Source organism: Ambystoma mexicanum, chromosome 6q, assembly GCF_040938575.1.
Source record: "Ambystoma mexicanum isolate Mex_15411 chromosome 6q, UKY_AmexF1_1, whole genome shotgun sequence".
NCBI classification, from domain to species: Eukaryota; Metazoa; Chordata; class Amphibia; order Caudata; family Ambystomatidae; genus Ambystoma; species Ambystoma mexicanum.
Genome location: NC_090937.1, coordinates 1,663,694,896 through 1,663,718,182, shown reverse-complemented (window position 1 = coordinate 1,663,718,182; position 23,287 = coordinate 1,663,694,896). Strand labels below are relative to the sequence as shown.

Here is a 23,287-nt window from a genome sequence, read left to right as displayed (position 1 = left end):
TGTGCTCAGCTAGCTGTGTTTAATTAGGATGATGAATATGTGGCTGGTGTTAGTATGAGAACAGCTATACCGAATGTGTCATAGTATCGCTGTGTTCTAGTTGAGTGGTGGTGTATAGGAGAGAGTAAGCGTGGTAGTGTGATATGGTGGTTACCAGTAAGGCGTTTGCGATCGAGCACTCCATCTGTACCATCTATTCTATCTGTTTTATTCACTCTGTCCGTTCATTCCGCTTCGTCTGTTCATACATTTCATCTGTTTCATCATTTTGTTTACTAGTCTTTCCATCCATTCCATCATTCAATCCTTCATCCACATAAACTACTCCATCCAATCCGTTGATCCATTTCATCCTTCCCATCTGTTTTGTGTGTTCCATCCGTTCCATTCGTTCCATCCTTCCTATTCATTCGATCCGCTCCGTGTGTTCCACTCACTTAATCAGTTTCATCCGTTCATTCTGCTCTATCCCTTCCATCCGCTCCATCTGTTCCATCCACTCCATCTGTTCCATCCACTCCATCCGTTCCATCCACTCCATCCGTTCTATCCACACCATCTGATCTATCCACTCCATCTGTTCCATCCACTCCATCCGCTCTATTCGTTCCATCTGCTCTATCCGTTCTATCCATTGCATCAGTTCCATCCACTCTACCTGTTCCATCCACTCTACCTGTTCCATCTACTCTACCTGTTCCATCCACTCTATCTGTTCCATCCACTTCATCTGTTCCATCCACTCCATCTGTTCCATCCACTCCATTTGTTTCATCAACTCATCTGTACTGTCTACTGTATCCGTTTCATCCAATGCATACGTTCCATCCACTTGATCCGTTCCATTTGTTAAAGCTACTCCTCTTTACATCCGTTCAATCTGCTCGCTCCTCTCATCCTTTCAATCCACTCATCCGTTCTATCTGTTCGATCCCTACCATCCACTCTGTCTGTTCCATGCACTCCATCCGTTCCATCCACTCCATCCACACCTTCCGTTCCATCCACTCCTTCCATTCCATCCACTCCTCCCGGTCCATCCACCCCGTCTGTTCCATCCACTCTACCCGTTCCATCCACTCTGTCAGATCCACTCATCCGTTCCATCCACTCCGTCTGTTCCATTCACTCAGTCCGTTCCATCCGCTCTATCCGTTCGATCCGTTCCCTTCGTTCTATCCACTCCATCTGTTCCGTCTACTCTCTCCACTCAATTCAATCACCCTTTTATCCATTTCATTCCTTTATCCACTTTATCCGTCCACTCCATCCTTTCCATGCTTTCGATCTACTTTTCCGTTTTGTTTACTTTGTCCGTTCTTTTTATTTCATTGTTCGTTATATTTGAGTCATTTGTTACATTTAATCTGTTCAGGATACTTCATTTTATTCCCTCTTCATTCTGTTCCATCCAATTCTTCTTCCATTCCATCCAATTCTTCCGTTCCATCCACTTCTCCTGTTCCAGCTACTTCTTCCGTTCTATTCACTTTTTCCGGTTCATCCATTTCATTTCGGTTCCATCCACTACCGTTCCATTCACTTCTCCCATTCCAGCTACTTCTTCCGTTCTATTCACTTCTTCCGGTTCATCCATTTCTTTCGGTTCCATCCACTTTTACCATTCCATCCACTTCTGCCGTTCCATCCATTTGTTCCGTTCCATCCATTTGTTCCGTTCCATCCACTTCTTCCATTCCATCCACTTCTTCCGTTTCATTCACTTCTTCCGTTTCATCCACTTCTTCCATTTCATCCATGTCATCCGTTTCATCTATGTCATCCGTTTCATCTACGTCATCTGTTTCATCAAAGTCATCCATTTCATCTGCGTCATCCGTTCCATCCACTTCATACGTTCCATCCATTCCATCCACTTCATCCATTCCATCTGTTCCCTCCGCTTCATCCGTTCCATCCACTTCATCCATTCCATCCACTTCATCCGTTCCGTCTGTTCCATCCAATCCGTCCGTTCCATCCATTCCGTCCGTTCCATCCACTTCATTCGTTCCATCCGCTTCATCCGCTTCATCTGTTTCATATGTTTCATACGCTTCATTCACTTCATTCACTTTATCCACTTTATCCAGTTCATCCGTTTCATCCACTGCATCCGTTCCATCCACTGCATCCGTTCCATCCACTGAATCCGTTTCATCCATTTCATCCGGTCCATCCACTTCTTCTGTGTCATCCACATCATCCGTTTCATCTACGTCATCTGTTTCATCTATGTCATTCGTTCCATCCACTTCATTCCGTCCATTCCAACCACTTCATCCATTCCGTCCGTTCCGTCAGCTTCATCCGTTCCATCCACTTCATCCGTTCCGTCCACTTCATCTGTTCCGTCCACTTCATCCATTCCATCCGTTCCATCCACTTCATCCGTTCATCCACTTCATCCGTTCCATCCACTTCATCCGTTCCATTCACTTCATCCATGCCGTCCACTTCATCCATGCCATCCACTTCATCCGTTCTGTCCACCTCATCCATTCCGTCCGTTCCATCCGCTTCATCTGTTCCATCCGCTTCGTCCATTCCATCCACTTCGTCCGTTCCATCCACTTCATCTGTTCCATCCACTTCGTCCGTTCCATCGACTTTATCCGCTCCATCCACTTCATCCGCTCCATTCGTTCATCCACTTCATCTGTTTTATCCAGTTCATCCGTTCCATCTGCTTCATCCGTTTCATCCACGTCATCCGTTCCATCCGCTTCATCCGTTCCATCCGCTTCATCCATTCCATCCAATCCACCCGCTTCATCCGCTTCATCCAATGCATGCGTTTCACCCACTGCATCCGTTTCATCCTCTTCACCCGTTTCATCCACTGCATACGTTCCGTCCACTTCATCCATTCCGTCCACCTCATCCATTCCGTCCGTTCCATCCACTTCATCCGTTCCATCCACTTCGTCCGTTCCATCCACTTCGTCCGTTCCATCCACTTCATCCGTTCCATCTACTTTATCCGCTCCATCCACTTAATCCGCTCCATCCGTTCATCCACTTCATCTGTTTCGTCCATTTCATCTGTTTCGTCCATTTCATCCGTTCCATCCGCTTCATCCACTTCATCCGTTTCACCCACTGCATGCGTTTTACCCACTGCATCCGTTTCATCCTCTTCATCCATTTCCTCCTCTTCATCCGTTTCATCCACTGCATCCGTTTATCCACTGCATCCGTTTCATCCACTGCATCCGTTTCATCCACTGCATCCCTTTCATCCACTTCATCCCTTTCATCCACTTCATTCGTTCTATTCAGTTAATCCGTTTTATTTACACTGGCAGTTTTAGTTTTATATTTTTCTCCATAGGGTCTCAATGGATTGTTATCAAGAATTGTTATTTTTGATTCAGCAGCCTTGGGTTTCTGTTTATTGTGGCTGTTTATACTGTTTGTGATAAGAGTCGATTTTTAAGGGAAGAGCCACGTTTTCAGTAATTTGCGGAAAGACATGAGGTCTTCAGTGAGTCGGAAGTTGGTGTTACGATCACCTCGTATCCACGGGGATGCCACTCAGCCCGGGTTGGTTGCCGGAATCTTCTCCCCAGTTTCCCTGGATGTTGTCTACGGAGGATGTTCAGCCTGAAAACACAGGAGGGCTGGGTTCAAGATTGGCCAACTGTGGTAAGTATCCTCCCACCACCCCTTTTGGCTTCAGCCCCTCTGGGCCCTCTCCTCACCTTGTTGTGGAATTAGGCTTGCTCTCCATCCTGCCTTCTTAGCAGGGGCGCGCTGTCTTCAGTGGGCGTGGGCGACCAAGTTACTTCACTGGCACGTGCCCGTTCAAATGTCTCTAAGGTAGGTCTTATTGCAGCAGTTCTGTATAGCGCTGTTATCCTTGCATGCTTTTCCTTTGGTTAATAATGTCTTTCTTTCTCCCTAGGTGTGCGGAGCTTCAGCGTGGCGAACTGGTCAAGTTGGGCCTCACCGATAAATGATGGCACGTGATGAGCGCTGTAATGCGGTAAGTAAGCGCTATGCACTGCCCTGCTTTGTCTTGCCTTTGCTAACCTGTGTTCTTTCTTCCTTACAGGTCGTGGTGCTTCTCTAGCGTGTGTGGAACTCCGGAGTGATGCCGGCCGGGAGTTGACCAGTCAGGTAAGCTTCTTGTACTGTTCGTAGCTTAGCAATGCCAGAGTATGGCTTTTCTAATATTGTTTTCTCCTTTTCTCTTTCTGGTCTTTTCGATCCGGAAGGTATGTGGCATCCAGAAGAAGCTGTTCGCTGGAGCTGGGAGCGGATGCCAGGATGGAGAATGCAGGTAAGATGCTGCTAACGATGTCCCTTTTGTCTCCTCTGCAGGTTCTCTTCTCCGAGGCTCGTGGGTATCACAGGACACGGTGAGCGACACGTTGCAGTCTGCAAAGTAACGCAAAGCGTGCTTTGTTGCTTGGGTGTGGTTTAAATAGCCTCAACAAAGTAGTCCAGGTAAAGTAGTCCCAGGCCACCACACCCAAAACACTATACCGCATAGCCTAGTTCCTAGAAACCAAGCTATGTGGGTGCCTCCATGTTAGCTGCAGGCCCAAATGAAAAAAGTATTCCCTTTTTGCACACGTTCTTCAAAGAGTCTGAGTCTGGCCCCAGAGGCGCCAGGACTGGCTCCAAGAGAATCTTGGGAGTGGGTGCCAGGCCTTCAGGGCCTTAATGGAGCCCTGATCCTACCTGGCGAGAGGACTTGCCAGTGGGGAACTTGGGTAAGGGTCATGACAGCGGGGTGGAAGTGAGTTCCACAGAGTAGGAGTTAAGGCTGAGAATGATGATCCATCTAACCTGATTGAGTTGGTTTTTGGTATCACTAGGAGGCGGGCAGACATTGGAGGGGTTTAAAAGGAGGTTGTTTGTGGTCATCCAGTGATCGATGTCAAGGAGGCAGGCAGCGAGGTTGGGCTGGCAGCTGGGTTTTGAGTTAAGGAGTTTTAGGATTAGTTGGGTGTTGTCGGCGTAGTTGTAGCACAGGATATTGTGCAAGCAGATTATTCGTGGGAGGGTGGACATATAGAGGTTGAACAGTAGGGCTGATAGGCACGCTCCTTGCAGAACTCTCCGGTATTGACTGGTCGGGCCGCGGAAGCAAAGAAGTAGATTAGGGTTATTTGGTTCCTATTGTTGAGGAAGGATGCTATCCACTTGAGTGTTTCCACGGATTCCTAGGGAGTGGAGGCGGTCGAGGATGATTGAGTGGTTGATTGTGTCAAAGGCGGCGGATAGGTCAAGAAGGATTAGTGCAGCGCATCCTGCAGAGTCTGAAGTGTTTTTAAGGTCATCCCAGATTGAGGTCAGGGTGGTTTTGTGTCGGGGTTTGAAACCTGATTGAGCGGGGTCTAGGAGATTGTTGGCTTCGACAAAGGCATTTATTTGGGAGTAAGCGGTTTGGTCAATGAGTTTAGCAAGGAACCTGGTGTTTGAGATGGGGCAGTAGTTTTTGGGATCGAGAGAAGGTTTTTTTAGAAGCGGCTTGACATGAGCAGTTTTGAACGTGTCGGGGAAAAGTTCCAAAGGGGAGGGAGTCATTTATGATGGTTCTTGCGTATTCTCCTGCGCAGGTAGAAGCAAATATTTCTTTGAGGTTGAGGCTGGCCAGGGATATAGGGGCACCATCCCATGCCACCTCTCCGTGACATTTACTGATTGTTTTACAACCGATTGGCCACACATCCAGATCTAGCCAACATGTTTTAGCTCCCCTTCCACAACACAGTGTCTTTACCACATTTAGTGCACATAACACTTGTAAATTTGCCAACCATCCACATTCTGTAGAAATATTTGTATGATTTAATATTGGCTCACACAGATGTAACATGCCAATTTCAAGCTCCCTTTAACTCCCATAATTCAGGGCAAAGAGCAGATAGTGAGATAGTAAAAAATAAAACATTTTTTAAATGAACAATGTAACTTCAACCAACTTGGTCTCCAGCTTTAGATCTTGGAGATCAACGCCAAGCTATAGGAACACCATGCCAATAATCAACAAAATTAGAGCAACTTACCTCCCTATTTGAATTTTACTATTATCAGTCCATATAGGCATTCATTCTTCATTCATACAATGTTCTTAGAAATATATTGTATTCTAAAATATACTGGGTATTCGAAACATGTTTACTCTTTATTGGCTTCTGTCTAAATATCAAGAAGTGCTTCAGATATAGCATTTCAACATAAAGCAAGTGTGCTTAAAACATCTGATCCTCTCTAGTATCAAGATACGGGTGGTATCAGAGAAAAAATACTTTGTCAATGATATTTATTCCTATATATTCAACCGAACTCCCCTGTGCATGAGTGAGGTAGTGAATGCATAGGCTGTGTGGGCCCTATACATGTAGACTATGGTCAGCATACATTTGGATAATATAGGTTTATATTTTAAATTGCTCTTAGTGATTTATGTATCCTGCTCTGAACTCGCATGCATACCGTCTTCTCAATACACACAGGCACAGCTTTCTCTGAACATAATCACTATAACAACTTTCTGTTGGGGTGTGTGTGTGTGTGTGTGTGTGTGTGTGTGTGTGTGTGTGTTTGTGTGTGTGTGTGTGGTGACTTTGAATACAGCTGTATATGCAACTTTAAAGTCGCTTGTGAGTGTGCACTGTTTTTAATCTATGTGCGAGTGCAACTTTAAATCGATGTATGCCTGCACAACTCTTTAATGCATCTGTTTGTGGGTTCCAGTCTGCCTGTATTTTCGGGCTGAAAATATATTATTCCCCTGTACATGTCCAATGTTAACCCTCCCCTCTTTTATTCCAGGTTTCACCTGAATCTACCGGGTCATTGAAAGATAAGGGAATGCTGGGGTTTGCACTTCGCACAGTACTTAATAAATAGAATTCATTCTTTCAGCATGTATTTTGTTGTGCAGACATCCAGTCTATAATATGGCCATATCTGGCTGCACAAAGGCATAATATCACTCAGATAATAGTATGTTGCATTTCACACTATGGTCCAAGGGACCCAACACCGCCTCAAGCCACTACCTATACTTTAAATTAATCTACTTATCTAAGCTATTCTGCATTAAAGTGACACTAAAATGCATTCAATTTCAATATTCATTTTTCAGGACAAAGTAGACTGGGACTTAAAGAAACCACATCTCAATTAATTTTCAGTTTATATGAGGGACCATAGGGCATAGAAATATCACCTATGCTCCTGTTTCCAAATTTCATTCCCCACAGTTCCCTTACTTTCGTCCTCCTATGTTTTTCCTTGATTAAGCTGTGGACAGTTTGGGTAGTTGATTTACCTTGAGAATGCAGCATCTGATTTTTTTTAGGTGCCAGCTGTAAACTCAGGCAGTCTTAGTTAATTCCTTCAGCAAACCTCATTTCAAGTAGCCTTCTGGAAACCCCTTTCCAAGCACAGACTGGTCTTCCTTCTGGGGGCTGATCTCGTATCTGCACAGGGTCAGACCTTCCAAAAGGTCTCTGTTTCCCAAGTCCTGTTGGTTCCTTAATCTTCATCTCCCCGTATTACATAATCATAAATAGAGGACGCATATAAGGGACATGTTTAAAGCAGAATGGAACATACAGTATGGACAATGATTTAGTGTTTGCATCTCGTGCACAAGTTAGATTAGCAACACACTGTGCTCGAACTCCTGGTTCTCCCATGGCAGCTCCTGCCTACGGTGGGAATCCCAATAACCAGGAGCTGCTTTAGCTCCTGCTCATCAAATCTCAATTTTGAATCCTGCCTTTCCCCTTTAGGTTTTGTTCAGAGCGATGTCTGTGTCCCATGAAGATAGAGTTTTGAGAGGCCTTTCCCCTGATCTTTTGGGGCTAATGCAGCTTTTATGATATGTCTTTGTCATTAAATTCCAAGAGCATCTCTTTGAAGCCTAAAGCCCAAGATCCCTTGAACGACATCTGCAATGATATTGTTTGTATAACCTTTGGAGTCAGCCCATTTCGGGTCTTCGAGGCTCTTTGCGTGGACTCTCTATGTATAATTACTTCATATGGCTAAACTGGAGAGGCCTGGAAACGTAAGCCCACAAAGCGTTTCAAGTTCTGTTGTCAGCAGTTTCAGGACCTCCCCTTTTCAACATGCATGACAAAGCAGAAAGGACACCCCCGTTTTCTTCTTGCAGTTCCGATCCTCTTGTTTAACATAAGACTATGCACATTCAATCAGAGAAAATCGGCCATCTTTCCCAATATGGCTTAAACATTTTTATACATTTGATCAACACTCTTAAGTCCATAATAAAAGCAGCCACTGAATATACAGCAGGTTTCTATATCATACTTTTGTGAATGAGATTTCTTGTGCTTGATATTTTAGGCTGTGGAAATACACTTGACGGAGATAGGCTTTGACATCTGTGTACTCCAAAACACTTATTATAGATGGGCATTCAATAGAAAATACATTCCAAGCCCACCTTATGCGGGTTAGTGTATTCCTCAGGATGTGTAGGCACTCCAGTAAATGGGACTTAACTTCTTGGTCATTTCTTGACCTTGTCTTAGTAGCTTCACATATTAAGCTCCCGCTTAAATATGCTTCATTCCTGAAATATTATCAGCATTAATAAGGCAATGTTGAATAAATGTTATGGTGCTGTGATATATTGAGTTTCAAATAAATACAGTTCTCCTGGTTTTCTTCAGCCATGCTAAGCTAGTCTTCCACTGTTGTGGAAACAAATACACAACTTTGGAACAGTTATTGCATGGACGTACACAGATCCTTTGATCTTAAGGTTTCCAGGATCATCCACTTGTCATAAGAGTGAGCAAGATGCCTGGATTTCCAATAATTGATATAATCCGGAAGTCGTGCCTCACTTTCTATTTTAGGAAGGCCTTTTAACCAATTCACACTGTTTTAGGCCTCATTTAAAATTTTGTAAAATCTTCCGTAAGTCTATAAATCGTCATCCAAACAGTATCAATGCGTGACAAACTGCTTGCTGTTCAAACCCAACCACACCAGCGACTTTGTTAAGAGTGCAAGTACTTGCCTGTCACGCGTTCTTGCACGGTCTTCATAACAAAAGCACAGCAAGTCATTTGCCACGTTGTCCCTCCTGTACGAAATCAGCCTCCACCCCTTTCAAACCCAAGAGTTTACCCCAGTTCCTGGACACCCCATCCATGTCTGTCTGCGGGATGCCATAGTCTGTGACCAATGGATCGTTCCATCAGTGTTGGAACGGCCGCAGATTGCCAATGGAGTTTCATTGTCCTATATTTTGAAATGTAAGCTGACAGATGAAGGTGGGACAAGTCGCAAGCAATTCTCTCATTGACTATAAAGGAGGTTATTTTTCAGATGTCTGGGATGTTCAGATGTCTGGGATGTTTAGATGTTTGGAAGTTGTTTATGGTTATTCATGGTTACTTGTACACAGGGGTGGAACACTAGGTCTGTGATGGGTCCCTTAAGTCAATCCCTCGTCCTTATGGTCTTCAGCCTTTAATCCAGGTCCACCTATCCCCAGCTCGCCATTTCTTGTTGACCCAATAAACAGAGACCCCACTGTCTTATATTTTCCTACCCTCCAAATGGAGGCCTGAAGGCTTTGGCTTAATCTTTCTGCATCTGGGAATTCCTAAATGTCCTACCCTCTCGTGGAGCTTCAGTCTCCCCTGTCCCTCTCGATCCGGGCTTAGCTCCATAAACTTCTCTGGTCTTCACACACTCCTCCTCCCACTCCTGGTCCTCCTCCCACTCTTCCTAATGTTCCTAATTTTCATCTCTTTTGCTCCTCGTCTACTATTCTCCACTCCTCTGACTCCTCATCGGACTCTTCCTTTCACACTCTTGCCTACTCCTTCTCTCAACTGCTCTCCTGGTCTCCCTCCAAAATTACCTTCAATTCCACCCTCACATTCCTACTTTCCTTCAACATGTACCTGCTCTTACTGACACACAGTGGCAAATGCTCTCCCAATGCCGTCACCCTCTCCAAATATGCCAGTACTCTCCTCCTCAACCTACTTTCCATGAGGTAAAGCCACCGTTCCGAGCTTCCTCATTGGCTGGGAGCCCCCCTCCTCTCTCACCAGGGTGCTAATTCTCTGTGGACATTAATTTATTTCTACCATGTATCCATGGTGAACACCCGCCCCCCTCTTGAGAGTTGGTCCTTGATTTCTTGTCCAGCGCTACCAATGGGAGAGCCAAGGGGAGCCTAAGAAGGCGCTGGCCTGCCAATATTCATAGTCCAGACCTGCAGTGTCTGGAGGAAAGCTCGGAACATAGGAATCATTTGGTATAGTCTGTGGACTTTACACACTCGTGCTGCTTTGCGCATCTGTGTGCAGATATTCCTGTTCTAATTCTTGACCTTTCTTCTGTGCAGGGCGAGCTCCAGGAATACCTGCAGCCTCTGAGGAGAGAGATGGAGGACCTCCTGGCTTCTAAATTGAGAGAAGAGGAGAGATATAAAGGCCTGAGAGTGAGTCGGAGACTTTGCCCTTGTTCACATGTGTATCCTTGCATGTTTGCCGGGGTGAACAGTGAGGTCATCGAAGCAAGCTGATCGTTGCAGGGTCGATCAAGTGCTCAGAGTCAGACATGGGGAAAGGAATATATCGCTCGACCGAGCAGCACCTTTGATAAATACGGCAGGTATCTTTGAGTCTCGTAATACATGAATGTACAGGCCCCGTCACCTGGAATGCTGGTGTCACTTATGGTGCGGGGCAAATGTAAAAAAATGAATAGAAACGCTTGTGCTGTACATGAGCCTTTCTATTCTGGGGAAATGGCAGAAGCCGGAATTTAAATAGAGCCGCCTGTCAGAGGAAAAGGCGGCTTTCTTTAATACAAGTTACCATTTCAAATGGGAAAATCTAGGCGCCATGGAGCTGGAGGCGGAGGGCGAAATGTGTGAAAAAGATCCACCTTGATGACACAGTTGTGAGCAGGGTGTGCTATCCTTACAGGTGTGAGTGAATCTTGTATAATTTCCGCCAGTGTTTGCCTCTTTCACCCCACATCTCGCTGGACACACAGACTTGCGCTGTCTTTTCTGAAACAGCCGCATTCATTAAAAGATCACAGCAATGCAGGACTGTTTAACTCCATGTAATGGGCCATGGCGGTTTTACCACAGCCATGATGAGCAATTCAAGGTACTGCCTACATATAAGGAACAAAACAAGACAATGGTTACCAGTAACCAATCATATGGCTTCCTTGGCAGCTCCCCTCATTCCGGTTCTTTATCTGACCTTCTAAGCGCTTCAGTGCCTCTATCTTGCCCAAAGGGTGGCCAAGAACTATCTAGGAGCTTCTCATGGTTTTGGTACCACCTATCCCATAAGGAACAGTGGTGAATCACAGCGTCATAATCCACACAAGAGCCCTTCCCAGGACTGCCTGCGGTGGTAGTGACGTTACCGCTAGAGTGGGATGGCGGCAGCAGTGGTGCAGCTTACGACGATTGGAGGAACAGATGGATATCCATCCCTTGCCATGTCGGTGCTGGACCCCCAGGAGCCGGGACGGCAGCGTGCTCCAACTGAGGGATGAAAGTCGATGAGAGATGATAGTGGAGAGACACTGCAGAACCACAGAGGAAAGGCTATAGTCTTTACATTCCAAAGTACCCGGAAAAGTCCTGCATGTTTAGAACTCCATAGAGCCTATGGGACGACGCGGGTTCAAATCCCCATAGAGAAACCTGGGGAAATGTATGAGGTACTTAAATTAATAAAATAAAAACTTGGACACAGAATATTTAAAAGAGGCTCAGGATAAAACAAGAATACAAAAAGCAAATAATGTGAAGTAATAGAAGCCCAACTGGCCATCAGAAAGAGAGCTTAAACACAGGAGGGCAAGAGTGGAAACACCCTGCCAGCCAATCGTGTAAGCAGGGCTTTCCACCAATTAGAAACCAAGAGGATGAGAAGGAGTCTGACTATAAAAGCAGAGCCAGCTCATTCTGAACTTGTCTCAGTCAGGGACAGGTTCCCCAGACGCTGCTGCATGAGGAGGAACCTAAGAAGAGACTGGGGAAGCCGACTAACACAGGGGGGAAAATGAGCAGCACACCTAAGCCAAAATGGTGGACGCGCTGACCTGCCTGTGAAGACTAAGAAGAGGATAAGGAGACTAGCTGACCCATGGAGAAGAAGGAGAGTACCCCTACAGCCAGAAAGGTGAAAGAGCTGACCTGCCTGAGAAGCCCAAGAAGAAGTTGAGGAAACTGACTAACTGCATGGAGAAGAAGGAGAGTACCCCTACAGCCAGAAAGGTGAAAGAGCTGACCTGCCTGAGAAGCCCGAGAAGAAGTTGAGGAAACTGACTAACTGCATGGAGAAGAATGAGAGTACCCCTACGGCCAGAAAGGTGAAAGAGCTGACCTGCCTGAGGAGAGGGTAAGGTAAAACCTTACTATGATCCTGGAAGAGAGAGACCAGGACAGAAGCAGGACCCCCGAGGAGAAGGGGCCGAAGCAACAATCTCCTGAAGAGGAGAGGGGCAGCAATCCAGGTCCCTCGAGGACATGAGAGGCCAAAGAAGAAAGAGAGAAGGAAGGTAAAGAAGATAGTGCCTGAAGGTAAGGAGAGAGAGAGAGAGAGAAAGAGAGACAGAGAGAGAGAGAGAGAGAGAGAGAGAGAGCAAGAGAGAGGACGAGAGAGAGCAAGAGAGAGAAAGAGAGAAAGAGAGAAAGAGAGAGAGAGAGAGAGAGAGAGAGAGAGAGAGAGAGAGAGAGAAAAATCATCCAAAGGACAGAGATGGAGAACCAAAACGCAGGACCCAGCTGATCCCTCACCTAAGAGGCCCTACGCCTTGAAGATAACTACAGGTCCCAGTTTGAGTGCTTCGCATAAGCGGCCCTGTTCTTTCTCTATCCTAGGAAAGCGTAAGAAAAAACCTCTTTTGAATTGTTGGACCTTTGTGATTTAGGGAAGGACTTTAAGTCAGATATTCTAAACTCTATACTTTTCACCCGAGGGAAGGACTTAAAGTTTATAATCTTCATTTCACCATTTGATTTAGCTGTTCTGACAATTCACTTTCAAGGTACCTTTGATTCAGGAAATCTTTATTTTAAGGTAAAAGATTAGTTGTTGAGGCGAGTTTACTTTAGGGGTTTTAGTATTTTGGTGCACCTTTTTACTTCATTGGTGAAGTACACCTACAGTTTTCGTTATTCATAGAGGGATGGAAAATCATTTTCGTTTCAAGAATTTACTTTATTTTTTAAACCCTGTTTTGGTTACACTCGTTTAATAAAGTATTTTCTTTAAGAAGACCCCAAAGTCTGAGATACTTCTGTTCGCCATGTCGTCACACTCATCACGGAGCGAACAATCAACTTATATAAACATGTATATAAATATATTTTAACGAATGAAAATGAGGCAGGCCGGCATAAACGCATCCATGAAGGCAATACAATTTAATGTCACACTAAGTTTACAGAATCTCTGCCTAGAAGGGTTAATTGTCTCAAAGTTGTTGGCAACATTTGGTATTATCTAGCGGCGTAACTAATATGGAGGCTGCACACTCTGTGATAGATCTGGGTCACCAGGGCCCAAAAATAGAACCATATGAAAAGGGAATTGCATGAGATACAGCCTTTTATGGTAGGACTAGAGTTAGGGCTCTGTCGAGAATAGCTTCCTTTTTGCCCGGGAGAGTATGGCAGCCCATGTGGACCCATCGATACCAGGAGGCCATCAGGAGTACCATAAGAATGTGTACTACATTGTCAGATCCCTTTTATGGTACTACTTTTAAGTATGTTTGAGTCTCAGAAGAGCATTTTTCTATAAGAACAGCATCATGCCGAAGGAATTGCATATGGCTGCCGAGAATTACACTTAGTTTATCCTACGATGAAAGGTCTAGTGTTTTTCAAGATGGCCACCAGGAAATGGTCGGGAAATCGATACAGAGTAGACCTAAAGCATAAAGCAAGCAGTGAAACAGACTTACTGTGGCGTGGCCCCTTTAAGGGCAAGCACGCGACGGAGTGACGTTCACTCCGTCGCGTGCCATATAAATAAAGGGGCGTCGCCCGGCGGCAGCAGAGCCACCGGGGAGCCCACACGAACAGCATCGGTCTCCGTGTGTCTCTGTGTACACGGGGGTGGGGGGCTCACGGGGGCGGCGGGATTGCCCGCTAACAATGGCGACGAGGTCGGATCCATCCCTGGGACAGGTGGCAACATTTTCGCACTGCGCAGATGATCGCGTGTGAGCGCATCCGTAAATGTTGGCCGCGGAGAGGGGAGAGACACGCGTGGCCGGCGGCCATTTTGACGACAAGGCCTCGGAAACTCGCGGCTTCGTAACGAAGCATCCGTGAGAGATCCGGACCCAATTTTTGGAGATTCCAGTGGCGGACAGTCACTGCTTGCAACACGTGCTGGTGGAAATGCAAGTCATTTGCATTTTCACTGTTTTTCATCCGAGTTTAAGGGTGGAGCTACCTGGAGGCCTACTGGATGCACACTGGGGCCTACCCTGCTCAATTTTTGGATTCTTCCATCCTACACCGGCTGAAGTCTGGAACCTGGTAGTCCTACATTTGCCTGGAAAACCCTCGAACCTGGACATCATCTGAATCACCTGAGGGGCTGGAATCCTCATCAAGGTACTGGGTGTGTTTGGTGTCTAAGTTGCGGCCCCATCACGGGGTGCCTGTGCGCTATTCACCATGGATCAAGGTGCCGCGGCCGCCGGGGCCCAACAGCAGGCTGCTGCTCCAGCCCAACCCCTGCCTGCCCTTCCACCAAGACCATTGCAGAGACCTCCCGGTACCCTACAGCCAATGCCAGAGTTTGATGTCACGGGCACGCCATCAAGCCTAGGACAGAGGTGGAAGATGTGGATGGACAGGCTCGAAATGTACTTTAGGGCCACGATGGAGACAAGTGACGACAGTAAGTTGGCCACTCTCCTATATTCTGCAGGCCCTGCTGTGCATGAGATCTTCTTGTCTTTGCAACCGGCGGATGGGTCTTTTAATGCCGCCAAAACTGCGCTCCACAATCACTTCCTGCTCATGGCCAATGTGGATTACGAACGTTTCCTAATGGGCAACACCAGACAGAAAGATGACGAGACTTTGGATGTGTTTTATGGGCGGCTGCGCAGGCTGGCGGCACCTTGTGCTTGGAATGACCCTGAGGATATGATTCGCAACCACCTCATTCAGGGCTGTTCCTCTGGTAAGCTGAGGCGTCAAATCCTGCGTGAGCCTGGTATAACACTACCCCGCATCCTAGAACTGGGGAGGTGCCACGAGGTGTCGGAGCTGCGGGCATCAAGGATGGAAGCGGGTGTGCGCCCTGGTAGGGTGGAAGAGGTATGCGCAGTCGGAAGAGGTCGCGGATCAAGACGCCCCATGAATACTCAAGGTCCACGGCCCCAAGTGGCGCAGTCCTCGTGCCTAAAGTGTGGATATGACCTCCCGCACCCAGCAGACTGTCCAGCAGCGGGAGTGAAGTGTGGACGATGTGGGGGCACAGACCATTTCGCAAGAGTGTGCAGATCGACGGTCCCGAAAATGGTCCCCAGGGGACCTGTCCGGGCTGGCTCTTTCCGCCCCCAGAGAACATCCAACGTTGCCCAGGTGGACCAGGCCGACGATGGACCCCCTCAAGAAGGTGAGGAGGAAGAAGAAGATGAAGAGAATGTTTTCTTCGTGTCATGCATAAAAATGCTGAAATCGCATTCCAAGAGACAGCCCAGATGTGACGTGCTGGTCAATGGAGATTCAGTACCCATGTTGGTGGACACGGGGGCGTCCGTGAACGTGATGGCCAGGCAACACTATGATGCCATGCAGGCACCACCACCGCTGGCGGTACCGAGAGCGCGCATATTCACATTTGGAGGCAACCATCCAATCCCACTGGATGGCGTGTTTGTGGCTGACACTCAATATGGCAACTCAGGCATTCGGGCAAGGTTTTACGTCACGCCGGTGAGCACCAACACGCTCCTCTGCTGCGCAGCTGCTGAAGCTTTGGGGATTGTGACATTCGCATACAACGTGTATCTGGACGACATCCAGGAGCTCCTGGAGAAGCACACATCCCTTTTTGAAGGCATTGGACAGTTGGTGGGGGAACCAGTCCGCTTGCACATTGATGAGTCCATACAACCTGTGGCTCTGAAGCACCGGCGCATACCATTTCACCTCAGAGATCTGGTAGACCAGGAATTGGACAACCTTGTCCAGCTTGACATTATTGAGAAGGTGGAAGGCCCCACTCCTTGGGTCTCACCCATTGTCGTCGCACGAAAGCCCAAACAACCAGATGCAGTAAGGATTTGTGTCGACATGCGCCTGCCCAACAAGGCGATCAAAAGAGAGAGACACCTAACCCCCACCATGGACGACATCATTGCAGAATTACAGGGGGCGAGGTTCTTCTCCAAGCTGGACTTGAGGGCAGGGTATCATCAGGTGGTTCTGCACCCTGAGTCCCGATACATCACCACCTTCACCACCCATCGGGGCCTGTATCGGTATAAGAGGCTGAGTTTTGGGGTGTCCTCTGCAGCGGAAGTTTTTCAAAATATCATAAGAGGGGCATTAGCAGATCTGGATGGGGTCATCAACATCAGTGACGACATCTTAGTACACTCCAAATCTGAGGCAGAACATATGGCCCGCCTTGCAAAGACATTTGAGCGCCTTCGTCTTTTGGGACTTACCTTACACAAGGAGAAATGCGAACTCCTCAGGACAACAATTGAGTTCTTTGGGTTCGTGTTTAAGGCAGATGGGGTGTCACCCGATCCCCGGAAGGTGAAGGACATTAGAGAGGCCCGCCCACCTGAAAATGTCGCTGAGGTGAGGAGCTTTTTGGGCATGGTCACTTATTGTGGCCGCTTCATTAGGAATCTAGCGTCCCGCTCTGAGCCTCTAAGATCTTTAACAAAGAAAGACTCTGTGTGGCAGTGGGGGCCCCTCGAGCAGGCGGCATTTGATGACATCCGGGGTGCCCTAGCGGCAGAGGACACCATGGCGTTCTTTGACCCTAGCCTGCAGACGGAAATCATCGTGGACGCCAGTCCCTATGGTCTGGGGGCGGTCCTCACTCAAGTGGGGCGCGAGCAGGAAGTTCGGCCAATAGCCTATGCGAGCAAGGCACTCTCGGATACTGAACAACGCTACTCGCAAATCGAGAGGGAGGCCCTGGCAGTATTGTGGGGTTGCAGGCATTTTCGCCTATACATTTTAGGGCGTCCTGTGACTGTTATCACTGACCACAAACCACTGCTACCCATCATGGCGGGCTCCTCCTCCAGACCACCAGTAAGGATAGAGCGCTGGATGCTTGCCCTGCTTGAATACGGCGTGTCGCTGGTGTATCGGCCTGGGGTAAGCAACGCGGCAGACTATCTGTCACGTCACCCATGTGGGGATGCCTGGGCGTCTGTGTCCGCGGAGGAGGCTGATGAATACATTCGTCTCGTCGTTGAGTCTGCCACCCCCAACTCCGTGCAGGTGGAAGAGCTGGAGCTGGCATCGAAGGATGACGAGTGCTTCGCCATTCTAAGACTGGCCATGCAACAAGGTGCGTGGAAGACGGTGCTGGAAGCGCTTGACCGTCGAACATGCGAAGCCAGAGTGGCACTGGAACAGCTCTGGAAGGTGCGGGAAGAGCTTGCATTCTCGGAATCGGGACTCCTGCTGAGAGGCGACAGAATAGTGGTGCCACAGACGAAGATCCCACAGATAATCGCTCTCGCCCACCAGGGCCATCAAGGGGCGCCCAAAACAAAGGCTAGGCTTCGCCAGAAGGTGTGGTTCCCGGAGCTAGAGCGGAGGGTAGAAGAGTTTGTGGCCTCGTGTCTGTGGTGTCAGGCCGCATCCCCAGCCCAGCGGGATCCATCCATTGAGACAATGCCTAGGGGAACCAAGCCATGGGAAGTAGTGCATGCTGACTTCGGCTCTACATCTAGAGGGACGCACTTCCTGGTGATGGTCGACGAGTGGTCGCGATACCCGGAGGTGGAATTTGTAGAGTCGCTGGCGTTTGGTGACGTGGTGATCGCCGTGGAAAAGATCTTCGCCACCCATGGCCTTCCATCGGTTGTGTGCACTGACAATGGAGCACCGTATCAGGGTGAGAGTTTTGCTGAACTTTTAAAGAACTATGGCATTCAGCACAGGAAGGTCACACCCCTCTGGCCCCGGGCAAACGGGGAGGCCGAGCGCATGATGCGCACCCTTAACAAGGTGTTCCGGATCGCCCAAGGCAAGGGTGAATGTCTGCAGAGGGCCCTGTATGTGTTCCTACGGGGATACAGAACCACTCCCCATTCATCGACGGGGGTAGCACCGGCGGAGGCCCTCTTCCAGAGGTGCCCTCGGGATGTCGTACCTGAGGTAGGGGCCCGAGAGCCCGCCATCATTGACAATGAGCAGGTGGAGGAAGATCGGCTGGCAAGAACTCGGGCGGAGAACATGAGAAGAGGACTGAGGCCGCCCGACATTGCCCCAGGGGATGAGGTATTAGTGAGGAACCGTCATCCGCAGGGCAAGCTCTCCCTCACATATGAGCCCGCCCCCCTGGATGTTGTAGCGGTGAAGGGGTCTATGGTGACTGCATCAGATGGGACATCGTCGGTGACCAGAAATGCCAGTTTCTTTAGGAGACTGGGTGAACCAGGAGCGAATCGAGGAGAGGCTGGCGAAGAACTACCCGACGAGAGTGGAGGAGATGTCCCCACCATGGACTCGCCTGTTCACGGAAGAACCGACTCAAGTACTCCGGTAAGGGACAGTGGCAGGAGGTACCCCCTGAGAACAGGGCGTGGGAAACCTGCCCACATGAGTGACTATGTGACGGACTGATCTGGGGTCATGGTGGCGATGGGTCGCCGGACCGTGTGAAGGCACCGCTGGGGGATCCAGGGTGGTTGCTAATAAATGGGGGATTCCTAATGTGCATGCTGCGAAGTAGTGATTAGTCAGTTTTGAGTGCTGTAGAAAGTAGAACAATTGTATCCTCCTTTGTGTTTGTTGTTATGGAAAAGGAGGAGTGTGGCGTGGCCCCTTTAAGGGCAAGCACGCGACGGAGTGACGTTCACTCCGTCGCGTGCCATATAAATAAAGGGGCGTCGCCCGGCGGCAGCAGAGCCACCGGGGAGCCCACACGAACAGCATCGGTCTCCGTGTGTCTCTGTGTACACGGGGGTGGGGGGCTCACGGGGGTGGCGGGATTGCCCGCTAACACTTACGTTGTCTTGCAAACTGCTTATGCTCAGAGATTCCTGCTAGCCCGTTCTTCCCTGTTTCCGAGTATTGTCAGATATTTAGCCAGGTTAGGCAGTGGGGCTGGGGCGATTGTTTTCTTGTTCTTGATTATTTTGCAACGTTTGTTGGCACACTCTCTTTTCTGAGTCTTGAAGTACCGTACGTCTACTGCAGCTGGCAGTATTTGTATGAGAGAGTGCCCTATGTTTTGGTTTCACACCAAATAAGGACTTTCATGTTAATTTATTCCTATTGGTTATATAAATCCAAGCAGTGAGACAAGTGCAGTAGGGCTCTCTACCCTAGTCCTTAATTTGGACTCTTGCTCAACTCATTTATCTGCCAATGCCGAATCCGTCCTGTGATACAAACAGGACCTTCTCCTCGGGATGGTTCTAAATAAACAGAACAGGAGATCAGGTGCCAAGAATTCCTTATTTTGAAATAGTTGACATTGCTTGTTGCTAAACAGTATACTATAACTCCATTAATACCCGAATCGCCTCATTATTCTCAACCTGGGTATCACCGATCAGGCCCTGGCCTGACTGACCTCTTTCCTCTCCAACTGACCCTCCCAGGTCCAACTTGGGTCCTTCCTTTGCTCTATCTCACTCTCTACCTGTGGTGTTCCCCAGGGGTCTAAGCTCTCTCCCTGGCTTTTAAACCAATACCTGGCACCTCACGCCCACCGCATTGCTGCTCTCGGCTCCAACTTTCAGTACTATGTGGGTGACACCCAGCTTGTTTTCAGGCTCCCCTCTGCCACCTCTTCTCCTTCTCTCATCTAGGACTGTCTGTCTGCTATCCAGGAGTGGTGTGCCTTAATGAAAGTAAGACGGAGATCCTCCTCATCGGCACACCTGCACCTTCATTTCATGTCACTCTCTGGCCAGCCTCCCTTGGCCCTCTTCCTACTCCCACTTGTGAGGCTAAGAACCTCAGGGTCACCTTCGACTCCACACTTCCCTTTTCTCCTCAAATCTCTTACGTCCCTAAGAAGTCAAACTACCAACTGCACTTCCTCAGACGTATTCTTCCTCTTCTCACCTTCCCCAAGAAGCTTACTGTCTCTAGATATCTGGTTCGCTCTAGGCTGGACTACTGCAACATCTTTTTTCTAAATCTGCCTGCTTCTACTGTCTGCAACTCATCCAGAACAGGGCTACGAGACGTATCCTTGGCCTCAAGCTCAGGGATTGTAACTCTTCAGCCCTGAAATCTCTTCATTGGCTCCCAGTGACTGCAAGGATTAAGTTCAAGAACTTCTGCATTGTCCACAAGGCCTTCTGGGTCTGGGTCCGCAATACCATCAAGTCTCCCTTTGGAAATACCTTCCTACTCAAGTTCTTCGCTCCACCACCTCCAACTTCCTCAGGGTCAGTCGCTTCTCCAAGCAGCGAGTTGGTGGTAGATCTCTTTCTTCGGCTGGGGCCACCCTCTGGAACAGCCTCCCTGCCTCTCTCAAACTTGAGGAGAACCATCTTCGGTTCCGGAAGCACCTCAAGACCTTCCTCTTTGCTTCTGCCTTCTCTCTTCCTCTCCTCTGCTGATCTCTGTCTGTTACTGTACTGGCTATCCTCTCAATTCGGGCCCAGGTCCCTGCCCACCCAGCTGCATACCCACACTGCCTGCTCTTGGGTCTGTATCTGCAACCCTACAGTCCACGTACCTGCACTTATTAGACACCCGTTGTCTGCACTTAACTCTCGCACTTGCCACCTGCTGGACACACTAATTTTTGTTGTTTTGATCCCGTGTTCAGCACTTTCCACTCCTCTCATGCCTCGTGCACTTTCCCCCTTCCCTCTCCCATGCACTTACGCAATTTCGCGGGGCCTAGTAAGATCACTGTCTTGTTCTCCCTTGATCCCCTCCCTTGCCTTGTCGCGTTTTGAATCACTTGTGTATGGACGCGATATAAATAAAATATATCGTATCATAACCTGTCCACCTCCTGTGTTAGTAATCCGGATTGGGGGAATAAGGAAAGGGACAAAACCAATGAGACGCCCCGTCGCTATGTGATCATTCCCTTGCCTGTAACCTATAGTGGGACAGGGGACGAATAGTATAGTGACAGTGGTGAACGCATTCCATGGTTCCTAAGGACATTCTCAGCACAGAAGGCTGGAGGACTGGACGACTAGACTGACTGACTTAAGCACGTTCTGGTGATTCCTATACTGAAGAAACACGTATTTGATTCTTCGCGGCCTGCTAATTTCCGGCCTATTTCTTTGTTACTGTTCCTGATGAAACTGTTTGAATCTTTGGTCTGTCCTTTGCTCACTACCTTTCTGGAGAAATCACTTTTTTTCACTCTTTTCCGTTAGAGTACATGCCGTGTTCGTGCGATGGCATAGAGGGGTTTGGTCTCAGTGCTGGATGACCTCGCTCGACTGCATGATCAGGTGGCATGGGGGAATTCATTTTGCTTGACCTGTCGCCCACCTTTGATACGATCGATCATGCTGTCTTGCTGAGGTGTCTCGCTGGGGCTGGCCTCTCAGGAGTGGTGCTGTCCTGGTTTGCATCTTTCTGATGGATCGGTCTCGGCCTCTTTCTCTTCTTTTCGGTCCATTTTTAAGGCACTTATTTATGGTGTTCCTTAAGGCTGTGCCATTTCCCTGATGTTGTTTAACGTTTATCTCCAGCCACTTACAAAGCTCATTGCCTCCCACGGCTTCACTTGCTGTGCCTATGCCGATGACACGCAGATCCTGGTTCGCCTAGACCTGGCATTATCAGAGACTGCTGTCAGGCTTAGGACGTGCTTGGAGGTCGTGGGAGAGTGGATGTGCACTAACTGGCTTAAGCTGAACGGGGAAAAGATGGAGCTAGTGGTGGTGGGATCTTCTGTTGTTACTGCTTGTTGGTCACCTATGTTTTGGCTGTCTTCATTGGGCTGCTGCCTGATCCCAGTGTTAATGGTAAAAGATCTAGGGGTAGAAATCCCCTCCTCGCTATCAATGGCCGCTCAGGTCAATGCGACCTGTCAGGCTGGTCACTTTAAATTGAAGATATTGCATAAGGTTTTGCTTTTTTTTCCTTCCCATCTTCGAGCTTCGCTGGTCTCTTGCCTGGTAGGAATCTCATTGGATTAATGTATTTCACGACCAGCCTACCTCATTCATGGTTTGCAAATCCTTCTGAATTCCGCGGCCCGCGTAGCTACATCTACTCTATGCATCTCCCCACGGTTGCTGTTCCCCATTTTAGGTTGACCGGGGTGGGTCAGCCTTTCTCGGTTGCTGCTTCCGTTTTGTCGAACACCCTTCCTCTTGCCCTTTGGGGGATGGATGACTTTATGATCCTCATCATGAGTTGGGTGGTATGCCGGCAGTAAATGCGCGGGGATACCGCCTAAGCCAACTCGGTCTGGCGCAATTTGTGCCGGATGCCGAGATGCGGTGGCTCTGCTAATTGCCATTTATTTTGAGTCTGTAGGTAATAGCACTGAAAATGGGCAGTAAGGGGGCGGGGGTTTACCCCCAGCAAAAAGCTGTAGGTAAAGCTCCCACTTTCCACCCAAACTCGAGATTGGGTGGAGCAGTAATGCAGCAGTAATAGAATTACCGCTGCATTGTTACCACTCCGCCCAGTCTCTGATGAGGCCCATAGCTTTTAGGAGAATCTTTTTGAGCTTTCTTTCTTTTATATATGAAGACCAGTGCCAAGATGTCTTTAGGCACGCTGCGCTATATACAAGTTCAACTAAGATAAGACTGGTCTATAGAAAAGTGCGTGGACCCACCTGCATTCGGACCACTGTGGAGTATTAAGCGGAAGAGCCTATAGGAAGCAGAAGTGTAATGAGGACATCCTATGTGGAAGTTGAAGTGTAATGAGGACATCCTATGTGGAAGCTCTGGGCCAGCAACCCTACAAGGAGCCGAATCACAATGAGGTAGCTTAAAGGGATGGTCTAGTAAAAATTTTTATTTAAAAAATAGAAAGGCCACATAAAAAAAAAATACTAGCATCCTCCGTTTTAAAACTTCCTATGTAAAATTTTGAGCTATTCAAGCTCAAAATTCGAAAAAG

The 23,287-nt window shown here is 48.2% G+C and overlaps 1 protein-coding gene across 1 annotated transcript in view; it reads left to right on the top strand.

Annotated features, from left to right (window-relative positions):
- Positions 1–23,287, top strand: part of LOC138517002 (E3 ubiquitin-protein ligase TRIM39-like) — a 159,374-nt gene that overhangs the window by 32,030 nt on the left and 104,057 nt on the right. The window contains exon 2 of the mRNA XM_069632503.1: positions 10,361–10,456. Coding sequence (XP_069488604.1) covers positions 10,361–10,456 — 96 coding nt within the window. The remainder of the gene's footprint in view (positions 1–10,360; positions 10,457–23,287) is intronic.